The sequence below is a fragment of the Nannobrachium achirus genome (genome assembly GCF_963921795.1).
Source record: "Nannobrachium achirus genome assembly, chromosome: 7".
NCBI classification, from domain to species: domain Eukaryota; kingdom Metazoa; phylum Chordata; class Actinopteri; order Myctophiformes; family Myctophidae; genus Nannobrachium; species Nannobrachium achirus.
The window spans coordinates 30,690,075-30,703,630 of NC_137816.1; the positions used below are offsets into that span (position 1 = coordinate 30,690,075).

General features: G+C 42.4%; 1 protein-coding gene across 1 annotated transcript in view; it reads right to left on the minus strand.

Annotated features, from left to right (window-relative positions):
* Window positions 1–13,556, minus strand: part of tcf12 (transcription factor 12) — a gene marked incomplete at its 5' end in the record, with an annotated part of 167,199 nt that overhangs the window by 125,152 nt on the left and 28,491 nt on the right. Inside the window, 2 exons of the mRNA XM_080730519.1 lie at window positions 664–766; window positions 11,296–11,372. Of these exons, the coding sequence (XP_080586645.1) occupies window positions 664–766; window positions 11,296–11,372 (180 nt within the window). The remainder of the gene's footprint in view (window positions 1–663; window positions 767–11,295; window positions 11,373–13,556) is intronic.

Genomic DNA, 13,556 nt, shown 5'->3' on the forward strand with positions numbered 1-13,556 from the left:
TGCTTACACACCACAATGGCTCAGGGCCAAAGGGGGGATAATATATAGTTCTAATTGTTGTAAATAAGGATTATCATTCATCTATAACAGGCTAATGTCTTGTCTTTCAGTGATCTGCTGTATGTATGATGTATTCTTATCTCCGATTCACCTGCCTTGAATCAGAGCCCCGGGCCTCGCATTTTATTCTGAAAAACACATCCGTATGCTTGTAAGACAGGGCCAAACACCAAAGGTTGATTTGACACGTCTTGTGAACAGACCCCCGACACCCAAGAAACAAACAATCGAACCCACCACCGCCGGGGGAGACCGCACTACTGGAAGTCGCCAGTGGCCTTATTCCAGTGAAGACAGCTTTTTTATGATGGAAAGCTATACTGATGGAGTGACTCTAGCCTCGGGGAGGGTCAGCCACCCTCACCTCATCACACACACACACACACACACACTGAGAGAGAGAGAGAGAGAGAGAGAGAGAGAGAGAGAGAGAGAGAGAGAGAGAGAGAGAGAGAGAGAGTCCCAAAATGTCTTTCTGCTATACCAGAGGGCATGTGTGTGTGTGTGTGTGTGTGTGTGTGTGTGTGTGTGTGTGTGTGTGTGTGTGTGTGGTGGTGTGTGTGTGGTGGTGTGAGATTGCAGAGGACAGGAGCACCTACTTACCCATTATGCCGGAGTTCATGAAAGGTGTCGGGGACAATCCTTCGTGGGACACTAATCGACTGTCACTCAAGTGATCAGCGTAATGAGGGCTGTCTGCGAAACCCTGGGGGACAGAAATCACAGTATTAAGCACATCACGAGGACACCTCACTAATTGAGTGCTATGACACTCCTCTAATTGGTGAACTGGTGAACTGGCCCCATATCAAGGCATACAAAGAAAGGAATGGTTCCACACCGAATGTCTAATGAGTGCACTTAAATTACCAACATTTGAAAGGACATTATTCTGAAAGGAGGGAATGTACTGCAGAACTTGTATTAAAAGCGGCACTATGTAACTTTAATGAATCAAATGTACTTCTGTTCAATCTGTATGGTAGATTATGTTAATTCAATATCATTAATGTAATTGGGGTGGTATGTATTCGTTTATCCATTTAATTGATTTTAATATTTCATCTGTAAGACTAAGATGGTCAGTGCTCTGTACAGCCACGGCAGCTGATCTAAAGCAGCACAGATTGTCCTCCTCACGTTGACATACTCAAGCAGTCAAAAACTACAGCCATTCGGGGCACCCGTTGGCCTAGTGGTCAAGGCGCATACCACATACTAGGCTATGATGCCTGCTGGCGTTGCCGGTTCGATTCCCAATCCGGACGACCTCTGCCACATGTCATTCCCCATCTCTCTCCCCATTTCTTGTCAGTCTACTATCCTATCAAAATAAAGGCATAAAAAGCCCCAAAACAAATCTTAAAAAAGACTACAGCCATTCTCCCCTCTGCCACTAGGGGCCGCTAGGGGCAAAAGCCTTGAGAATGGCTCAAGAACCAAGCCTTAACAGTGAATTCTGGGTACTGTAGGATAAATAGAGTTCAATAATAAGGTAGGATCAACTTGTTCAGAATGGGACAGAACTTTTTTTGGTTTGGGACAGAACGGTTTCCGTTTTCTCAGCCTGTATTGCATGTAAGCAAAACAGTTTAATGTAACAAAACTGACTAATCAACCACATATTTGGCAGTGAGCATTCGTTTAAAAAAAATTATAATTTGTTTATAAAGATCTGGTCATTGTCCAAGTACGTTTTTTAATTGGTGAGTTTGGGGACAAAAAGAGAATCTATCAAGGCTACATAAACATCCAAAAAGATTAAAAATTCTAAAAATATCCATCACGTCAGACCACATGCATTTTGATCTCAGACACATTGCTACAGCACCTTCACCCAGTTCCTAAACAGCTGCTCTACCTCCTGAGTGACCGCTGTACCAGCACATACTGTAGCACCAGCAGTCAGGGGCGTCACAAGGGGGAGGAAAGTGGGACTGAGTTACTAGGGCCCAAGGTGGAGGGGCCCTAGTAAGAGGGGGGCCCTAGTAAGCTCACAGCGCGGCACCGAGTGCCGCGCTGCGAGCTTGTAGATCTGCTATTTTTGAAAAGTCGTGGAAATGTGGGCAAATCTTTGAATATTATGTATTTTTTAAGTGAACATTTGTAACTCAAAATTTTCCTTTAGGGGGGTCCCTGGAACTAAATATTTTGAGATGGGGGTCCGTGGCCAAATACATGTCATTTTGGGCATCCTTGACATGAAAAAGTTTGAGCACCACTGACATGGAAACATAGGTTTCTTGCACACATTTTTCACATTTTATCGAAAATAGCAGATCTACAAGCTCGCAGCGCGGCACTCGGTGCCGCGCTGTGAGCTTGTATATCTGCTATTTTTGAATAGTTAACATTCATGGGGGGCCCGCAGTGAATCCTTGTACCCAGGGCCCAGAATTTGGTGTGACGCCCCTGCCAGCAGTATATAACCGCTTATCTCCATATTGACCAGTAAGACTCCCTAATCGGGAGATAAGCGACCGTAGGTCACTTATCTCCACAAATAGGGCAAAAATGTGTTTTTCCAAAATCTTCCTGATCCATGTTGATGACATGAGTGTAGACATAGTGTGTAGTGATTTTCGTGATTTTTGGGCAAAATCTGTAGAAGCAGTGTCCAAAAATGTGTTTTAAAAATCGGCCTGAAGGTGGCGCTAGAAGAGGGGCATGTGAGAAATGAGGGGTGGGGTCTCCGCGTTGCCTTGGCTGACGAATAGGTACCGGGCCCGGCTCTCCCGGACGCTCCTAGCCCGAGTTACGGCATTTTATGTGAGCTGCAGTGGAGGGGGTCCTCCACTGGGGGCGCCACCACTTTTGCATCCGTTCTGGAGCAGCAGGAGTGGGTGGTCCCCAGGAATTCCCCGTGAGCAGCCCCGTTGGGGTGGTCATTTGGTCATTTTTGCACATGTGGTCATTTTTTACACCTGGGGGTCCCCCAGGGACCTGGGGGTCCCTGGAGCTCCGGGGGTCCTTGGAGGTTGTAGTTTGGCAGGTAAGGAGTGTGTGTGCAAAATTTGGCATGGATGGGGGCAACGGTTGTGGAGATATGAGCAGGACAAAAGTGTGACGTGTGACTGACGGACTGACTCACTCACGGACAGCCCGTGGAGGTTTTGGTAGTAAATGCGACCTACGGTCGCAATCATACTTCAGCATCACACAAAAACATCAAAACTAGCAGATCTGCAAGCTCAAACACGATACGTGGTTTGCTTGTCCATATGCTTGTCGATTTTTTGCTGCTTTTGAATTTGAATCCTGAAAAGTAACTGTTTTGGACATACAGTACTATGAGGTTCCCACCCAAGAGAGATGATACTGTATATAGCATAAAACAACATTTGTCCCTATTTTGGGCATATCATTCTAGGTAAATGTCCAAACATATTGAAAATAGCCGATCTACAAGCTCACATTGCGTCAATGCGATGCATTGTGAGCTTGTAGATCTGCTATTTTTGCTATTCATCGTGCTACAATGTATACAGGGCTTAACCAGTTGATTATAAATAGTCACCAAATCAAAATGTCTGAATATCAAGTGTGGGGTTGAGCTCCAGTGACTGAAGTGAATAAGCAGTGTGACATTGTGCTTTGCATCATTTCCTTGCTCATCAAACCACCATCACCTGTACAGCATGCAGTGAATTAAGCCGCCAGACAGAGATGGCTGTCATTAGGACGGATGCTACACCATAAGATGAGGCATAAAGCCTTAAAGGTGATACACCATGCATTTAAAAAGTATTTATGTCATATTGTTTATGTCCCAAAAACGTTTTTCAAAAGGTTTGAGGCCACCACTCCTGAATAGAGAGCCTCTCATTTTTGAATGGCTCTCAGAGCATCCCCCCCCCCCCCCCCCCCCCATAAAAAAAAGAATAAAAAAAAAAAAAAATCTTTTTGAAAAAAAATCTTTTTTTTTTTGAAAAAAAAAAAGTTTTTCTTCAAAAACGGCCGTCGATGACGTCATCGACGGCAGCAAATCTGGACAGCCTGTTTTGAGAACCCGTGGGATGCTTTTAACCTCCACCTTCCCAAAACCAGAGAAAGACACAACGGTCTGAATAGAAGGTGCTAGTGGGACCCCAAAAAAAAGTTTTAAAATAGGAAAAGTGAACTTTCATGGTGTATCACCTTTAACAGCCAACCGACATGCCCTCTGAAAGGGCAGATGAGCCTAATGACTTGGATTTATACTTGTCGTACGCCGGGAGACATCAGACATGAGGCAAAAATAGCCGTTCGGCAAGCTGTGAGCTTGCAGATCGGCTATTTTCGGGCCCAAGTATAAACCAGGCTTAAATCATGTGTATTTGAGTAGGTGAGAGCATGCATTTAAAAGGTTAAAGGTTTATCATTACAACAACAATACTAATGTCTAATCTAAGAGATGATGTAATGGCCCCAAATTACAGATTAAACTGCCAACGGTGAACCTACTGTATCTCTGATATAAGATTCACAGGATTTGCATTTTATGCCACAGATCAGAATGTCTGTGAACACTGAACAGTCAAATGCATTTCCAACATGTTGAATATTCTGTAATTGCCTCTCTCTTTAGGCCTCTCTCTCTAAATTAGAATTTAAAGGACAACTTCGTTTTTTTACAACAAGGGTTCATGTTTTTTTGTTCAAGTGTTAAAATGTTTTCATTTACTTCTTTCTATAGTTTTAGCGATTTTAATGAACTTGATTTCAGTGGTTGGGGGCATACGTGCAAGTGGCTAAATATGTATTTTTAGACACAATAAGCCGGCGATTTCTTTACAGTAACACTACTAGCCCCTATAAGTCACATCTGCCCATGAAAGATTGTGGTGCATCTTGGGAATGGGCTTATTGTGTCTAAAAAGACATATTAAGCGCTTGCGCATGCCCCCAACCACTGAAATCAAAGTAATCAAACTGGCTAAAACAGCAGAAAGGACTCATCTTTTCTTTTCTCTAATTACAATCTAAAGTATGAACCCTTGTTGTAAAAAGACAAAGTTGTCCTTTAAGCTTTAAAACGTGCATAGGGACCATTACATCACAGAACTATGTTGGCTTTTTTTAAAGCACTTTTTTAATTTAAGGTTTATTTACCATCTCGTCTACAAATATGTAATGAAAAAAAGTGTGATAGAAAGGAAGAAACAGATGGAAGCTGCCCCTAAATCCATCCTTCCTCCCAAGGTACCTGCGGATTCAAAAAAATTGCCTTTTCTCCCCCTGTGGCTTAACAGGTTCCTTTTCATGACACTTATCAGCTTCTAGGGGCTTAGGTCTAAATATCGGTCACAGTATGGTTTTGGAGAACTCAGGGTCCTCTGCAATAAAATATACTCTGTTGCCGTGCTAATCCCAGGGCCCTGCGAAAATCCCCCCACGCTACAGTAAAAAAAAAAAAAAAAAGCATCTCCCCAAACTAAAGACAGATTTATACTTAGTTTACGCGGCAAAAATAGCTGATCTACAAGCGACCTACAAGCAAGCGATGCGTCGCTGATACGGCACGTCGTGCGCTTGTAGATCGGCTATTTTCAGTGCGAGACACCGCGCGCAACGACGTATAAATCATGCTTAGCTCGCACCAGAGGGACCGAACACGCAGCAACCTAGCAGGTGGGCTTCTTGCATTTCTATAGAGCTATTTTCTCCAAACTCATACCCTTTGCATTCAACATACGGTGTAAAAAAAAAATAAAAAAAAAGTAAATCTTATTATCCATCTTCTCTTTTTGTGAGAGAGAGGGCGATGATGGAGTAATTTCAAAGGCGCTGGAGTGTTGTGCTGTGTCGAGGGAATCCTCCGAGATTCCCTATTATGTTTCTGCCAGGGCCTTACACGCTGTTAATCACACCGCCAACAGGCTCAATAATAACAACAGCCCTGCGAGATGCTCTGGCAAGCAAGCACACACACGCGTACACGCACGCACACACACAGAGCAACTGCAGGCCAGCAAAAAAGAAAAGAGGTACCATCTCTCTCCCATGGAAACTCAACCAGGAGAGAATTTCCTCATACTAACATTAAAGCTAGAGGGTTTAGGTTGTGTACTTTGGCTAGAGAGGGTTTGGGTTGTGTACTTGTAGTTACCTTGCCATGATGTAACTTCCTGTCGATTTTCCTATTTGAATTAGGATGACGAAGAAGATCCGGACTGGATCCGTCGTGGATCTGGATGCGGATCTTTGAAATAGCAAAATCAACAGGAAGTTGACATCTTCAAAAACATTCAAAATCAAACGAAATAAAACAATGTCGAGTTTTGCCATATTAAACATTGACAGAATCCACTTTGTTTGCATTCAGTTACAGTATACTGTGGTAATAGAGTGAAGTTTGAGACCAGTTTCACAGTGCAATGTAAGACAATGAGAAGATTGAAGATATCATAATCTCACCAATATTTGGAGTTACACCATGACTAGGTACTGTAAAACACTCGTCCCAAATGTGTTATTTTTTGTTATTATTTGTCTAATGTTTGGGTTAGGGTTTTTTCCTCTGTGATGGTGATAATCCGCTACCACAAAGCCAGTAAAAGGCCATGTGAGGTTGGGAGGGGAAGATCCAACACTGATAGGGGATAATGGTCAATGCGGGCTCACAGTCATCATTACAGTGCACCGGCACCTCTGGGAGCATTATGCCTGTATAGTTGCTGTCGGGCAGAAACCTTGTATATCCATATTTTTACTTTTAGTTTTTTCGTAAATTAATGCTCTAACTTGATCATACTACAGTGTGACAGTGTCAAACGAAAACATCAAAAGTAGCAGATCTACAAGCTCTAAAGCTTGTCAATCTGATACTTTTGCTAATGTGGCCTAAATCCATGAGGACTGATTTAGAAGGCATTTTGCAGAATGGGCCTCAGGTCAGGTTAACTGGTTAATCAGACTAATCAATCCAGTAAAAAATCAAACCAGATCCATAAGCCCATATCGGATCGGCGGTTCTGGACAACCACCAAATCCAACCGACTTGATGCCATGCACAGCAGCCCCTGGCACAGGTCGTCAGCGACGCGCACGTCCAGTTTGAAGTCGGTCTGTCAGACGGTTCTCAAGATACGTGAACTACGGTACAGACATACGTGTCGGGAATACCGAGATTTCGCACATTTATTGTAAGAGTCTCAATAATTAATTTCATCGAAAAGTAATCGGTACGGCGATCACTAAGAAAACTATGGGTGGTTGCAGCCTCTACAAGGCTGAGTTAAACACAACAGGTTGGGGGTGCCCCCTGGCCTGGTGGTCAAGGCGCATACCACATACTAGGCTATGATGCCTGCTGGCGTCGCCGGTTCGATTCCCGATCCGGAGGACCTTTGCCACTTGTCATTCACCATCTCTCTCCCCATTTCCTGTCAGTCTACTATCCTATCAAAATAAAGGCATTAAAAGCCCCCCAAAAAAACAAAAAAAAACACAACAGGTTAATGTCAGGACTGCTGTTTCCACATGGTGACAAGGGGCTCACGCTGTCGGGCTGAAACCTCCATATTCTAACTTTTTCTGCTTTTTTTTTTTGGCATAACTTAACGCCCTACTTGATCATACTACAGCATCAAAGTAGCAAATCAACAAGCTCGCCTCATTTCGAGCTTGCTGATCTGCTACTTTTGCCGTTTTCACATTTGAATCCTGAAAAGCAACAGTTTTGGACATATGAGGTTTCCACCCTGACAGAGACGATACGTGACTATGGCTGTGAGGTGGCAGCTTGGGGAGTGATGATACGGCCATGATGGATGCGTATGTATGTGGGGGGGGGGGGGTGTAGTCAAAGGCGTGCGGGGCACAGGGGGGGGGGGGGGGAGATTGTCCTGTGGTGGCGGTGGGGCACGGCCCCCTTTACTGTCAAACTGCCAACCCTGCAGCCACAGCTGCCCAGGATGCGAGCGCGAGTGGCCGGGAGCCAAGGTCACCACAACAGGGTCTCGAGACTGTTCATAGATGACTGATCACACACACACACACACACACACACACACACACACACACACACACAGAGGCTCGGGTAGCTTCAACAAACAGCAATCAAGACTAAAAGCCTGATTTGTACGTCAGGGGAATTTCCCTTTTAAAACAACTTCTTGGGTCATTTTCACAGGTCTACTCAGGCTTTTGTGTTGCGCCCGAGACAGGTTTTTGTTGCTGTTGCTTAATTAAATAATTATTATTTGATATTCATTAGATCAGACACAACCCCTTCCCATCGAAAGGAAGTGTCATTCACTGCCACCGCTTTTCTCTTTGTCTTTTCTCCTATGTTAGTGTTTGGTATTTGTTGATGACATGCATTATTGTGTTACTTTGTATGCTATGTTGATGAATTGAATACATAGGACCAAATGGAAAGTCCCCAGGACTTTTTGAGTTATCCTTTAAGGATAAATGTCTGACTGTACCAGCATGCTGTTTACATTTCTGACTAATAAAGTATTCAATAAATCAATCAATCAAGGCTATAGAAGCCCATTTAACTACAAACTCCACGTTTAGAACTTTAGACTCATTAAAAACACACATCCTTGCTTCTGGTGACTGATATTGTTCTTCTAATGAAATGGGGGAGGCCGTAATGCTGCCATTAGTTATTTCATGCCTGGACTAAAATGGATTTCATGCATGGACTTAAAGGACTCCTTGATGCAACATTACATTTCAGAAAATATCAACGTAATGACATGACTAATCTAAAAATGTCCGTCCCCTCATGCGTTAGAAGGACCATATCAGTTACCAGAAGCAGGGACATGTGTTATCAATGAGTCTTACGTGCTTAAAGTGGAGTTTGGAGATGAATGGATTTACATAGTGGTCTGATCACATTAATATCAAATGTTTAAATATTGAATCGAGCAACTTAAGAACTGGCGTGCATGCAAAGCCTGAATAGACAGAATAAACAGAACTGTTTTAGATTTTAAAAATGTCTTCTAAATGCTAACAGTTTTCTTAAAAACGTATGTTTGCTATATCAGTGATGCTCAAACATTTTCATGTCGTCCCCCCCCCCCCCCCCCCCACAAGTATCTTCCAAATATTTTGTGCCAGGGACCTGGGACAAAAAAGCTAAGATTTGAGTTAAAAATGTTCAAGATTTTTCAAAAATAGAAGATCTACAGGCTCAGCTTGTAGTACATACAGTATGCATTTTTTTAATACAAGTAGCTAATGGTTAAAGTGAAATTCCTCTTTAGATGCGTGCAGGTGTTGCACACCAGAAATGGTGCGCAACACCCGCATGCATCCTCTACAATATACCAAGTTCTCATTGATAACAATTGTATTTTAATACAATACAATGTGAATACTGGCAGCGGGACTGTTGATTTTTTACATTGTCACGTTATTCTCATCATTAAACTCAAACAATTATCTTTCTATGCCAGATTAGGTCTATAACACACCTAAAATGTCAATATTAATCTCTGTTCTATTGCATTGAAGTCCTCTGAACGAAGACAGCAGCAAGGCACAGGGCTACTGTACTTACTGTATGTCACTGTGGCCTTCAACAGGCCCGCAACAGTTAATCAACCTAATAAGAAGATTGTGATTGATTTGTGGATAAAACAGAGAGCAAGATTCATATTGGAAAAAACAATGGACTGCTAAGGTCACATTTTCATATAAGGTTTGAGAAATTATAGGCTGTCCTACACGGTGAATCATATAGACTATTCAACATGTAAATCACATTTGCAACGCTCTCCCTCTGTGTGTGTGTGTGTGTGTGTGTGTGTGTGTGTGTGTGTGTGTGTGTGTGTGTGTGTGTGTGTGTGTGTGTGTGTGTGTGTGTGTGTGTGCACGTGTGCATGCATGCGCATGTTACGGTGGTGCAAACAGCTGTCTTCTTACTGCTGCTGTGCCTTGCAATGTCAGAAACACTCATTTATATGCACCTAGAGCAAAGATATCTCAAGCGTCTCCATCTTATAATTCAAATCAGGGCTGCCTATGTTACCATAGCCTGTAGATGTTCAATGGGGAAGGGCAACTGGGAAGTAAACAAGGTAATGCAAGCCTGAGCTGCCTCTGACATTTAACTGAATTCTGATTGGAAGTGACAGGAGATTGACATTCAATGGAATGCATACAGGGGCATGTGGCAGAGTCAACGTGTAAGGCACAAACAAACACAACAGCGGGAGAGGATGTTCACACAAACACACAAACACACAAACAAAAAGAAATGTTTGGCACTGACTCAAGCAATGCTTTTGAGAAACGCAGTTCAAAACAGTACGTAGGTTGGAGAGTTAGAGGCTGGCTGCACCTGACACATTACAATTCATTTCAAATCAAAGTGACAAGAGAGAATAACTAGGAACTCAGTGTACAGGGTAGGTACAGGTTGAGTTAAAAAGCATAAAGTAGGTACTTCTAGGATCGGTGGGACTAAAACTTGAAAAAGAGAGGAGCGACCCGAGCACTCAAAAAAGCAAAAAGAGGAGAGGACGGGCGTAAAATCAAGGTACTTAATTCATTACAAAAAGGTTAAAAAGCCTCATTTCAAATCAAGTGGACTCCATCTAGGGTCAAGCAACTAGTTCTTAGTTTTTTCTGAATGAATACCGTACGTACGTCATGTGTAAATGACATTTCAGTTAAATTGACCTTTTTTCTTTGCAGTGAGAACATAAATCCTTTATTACAACAAAATATTTAAAAGGATGCATTTTTTATTATTTCAAACTACATACGAAAACCTGTATTCCATTTTCAACCAATATTCATATGATTAAAAAGGTACTTTTTATAGAGGGGCTGTGGACCTCCAATGAGACACAGGCCAAGTAGAATGAAATTGCACCATTTTATCATGAGCATTAGTGAGGAGCAATATGAAGATAGTTTGAAAATGGGTGAAGTTGTCCTTAAATTAGCTTCAATATACAAGACCTTTAAGACATGTCTTGAGTTGACCAAGCAGATTTTGTTATGGCTGAACATCATGAGAGGCTAATGACCCAGTTCTGACTTACCACATTTCTTTTGATTATTCCTTTGTTATTATTTAAAGACTGTGTCATTACTTCACTTCCAAACCCTTCACTTTTGATTATTCAGTTCTTGTAACATGACATGGGTGGTGGGGGGTGAGAAGAATATAGTATAGCATTGAATGTATCATAAGTTAATGTAATGCATGTTAAATGAGGTGCTGCGGAGCAGAATCAAAACAAAGGCTGGCCAGAGGCACTACAAGGTGAGGGGCTATCTTACCCGAGAGGACTCGTACGAAGGACTGGACGACTGGCCACCTGGGGCCCAGGACGCTTGGCTGGGCCTCTCATCTATACCTGTCAGAGGGAGGGAGGCACAACTTCAGTCATCACTTATAGTGGCAGAGGCAGATGTAGACAGAGCCAGCCATACACATGCAAATTAAGTTAACAGCAGAAGGGACGATTTCATAACCGCCCTGCATTTCATTTTTGGTCACTCAACGCGGGAGGGACTTGCGCCCCCCACTTCACTGGACTAGAGCACTCGCTTTTGAAATACATTTGCTAAAACGGTAATGTATTTTGAATAGTTAATGTAGAGTTCAAGTTGAGCTTATGTTAAGCCGGTCACAATTCACTATCTTCCCTTTCATGTCTGTATTCGCTGCACAATCTGAAAATATCAAAATAGTGAATTTAAGTACAGTAAGTGGACACTGGACAGCCACCCAGAAATAACCCCAATAATAACGTCTACATTAAAGCTTAAAACCCTTTACAGGTAGTTGATCAGATAATTTCCCAGGTGTAAAACAGCAAGCAGCAGACACCCTCTTGTTTATTCCCTTGCCAACAATAGCTGATCTACAAGCTCACAACTACAATATCACATTGCGATGCATTATGATCTTGTACGATGTGCTAATTTCATCACATTGGTCACCTATCTTCCCAGAATGGTTCGCCTGTTCTTACATGCCCAGAACAGCTAGGGGACGTGGTTAATATCCAAGGCCAGGCCTACATATCTCTGACATAACTAAAAGGTCAAAATAATGCCAAACCATCTCTCCCGAGGCAAGAAGAACCATCCTGACACATACTGTACAGATGAATGCTGACTACTTTCTTAGCAAAAATAGTAAAACCACAGAACAGAGAGAGGAACTGAGTAATCTATTTAAAAATGTGGAACTTTATCAGTTAAAAGGTCATTTCTCACTGCCTAATTCATTTATGGGCTTTACATAAATCACACACAAAAATGTGCATCCCTTAACATTAAGGCTGAAAAGGTAGAAGAGAGTGCAACTCCAGCTCCATGATCTGGCATTGATATATAACCTGGCTCCATCGGAACAGCTGAGCAGTGAAACTCATTTTGAAATTAAACAAAAACTCCTCCATGTTCTGAAAGTCAATGGGAGGGGGAAAACAGATAAACAAATAAAATCAATAACTCTTTGACAAAATTGCAAAAACCTGAACATCTGGTATGTGATGACAAATATAATATCTGACCTTCAAAATCAGATTTATGCGACATAGTCAGCAAGAAGATATGATGCCTGGATTGTTCTCGCTGCTTCAGACAATGTGATTTGGTAGTAACAGCATCCCCACTTCACAAGTCAACATGAGCAGAACATAATTGCAGGAGCCGGTTATAACCATCAACATTTTCCAACATATTGATTCATAATTTCATTCTGTAAAATGCAATATGATTTGCTCAATTTCACCTTCAAATATAAAGAAGATCGGATTTCAGAAATTGTAGGCAACAACAAAAAAGAACATTGTGAGGAATGCACAAAGAGACTTTTAAACATAACTGTAGTATATGGCAGTGGTTCTCAAACATTTTAATGTCAAGGACTCCCAAAATGATTGATTGGTACCAGCACAATATGTTAACTGTTAATATAGCCTCACAATCATTTTAACCACCATATTTTCATCATCATGAAATCATTAACATTTGTATACATATTTGATTTGAGTTACATTTTAACACAAATCTTTGCTTCTGGACGTCCCTTGACACAAAATATTTTGACATGGGGGTCCGCAGCCAAATTTGTGGGTCCTTGGCAGGAAAAGGTTTGAGAGGCACTGATATATGGGATTACGTTTTTAGCCTGAAATGTTGTTGACAAGCGCTCAGCGCCTCAGGTGTCTCCTCATCGCTGCACCTAACCGCATGGCTAAGCAAGCACACAGTCAGTCCCAGCAAGAACATTTGCATGCATGGAACAAACGACTCCACTCCAAGTGCAGAACCAGATTTTCCACAGCAGAGAAGAGAGGGAGAGAGCAGCCTAGTCCTGCATCTCACACTCACAAAATGAGTGGGCTTCCTGGTTCCAGGCCAAAGACAACGGCGAGCCAAGCCAACCGGAGTGACAGACAGCAGAACAGAACGAGGGCAGTCGATTCAGCTCAGTTCAAGGCACCGTTCTCTTGGCAGCGCTCATAACACCTTCAAGGTTATTTCCAATCAACAGAGCACTTTTCAAAAAAGAGACAAGAGGAAGG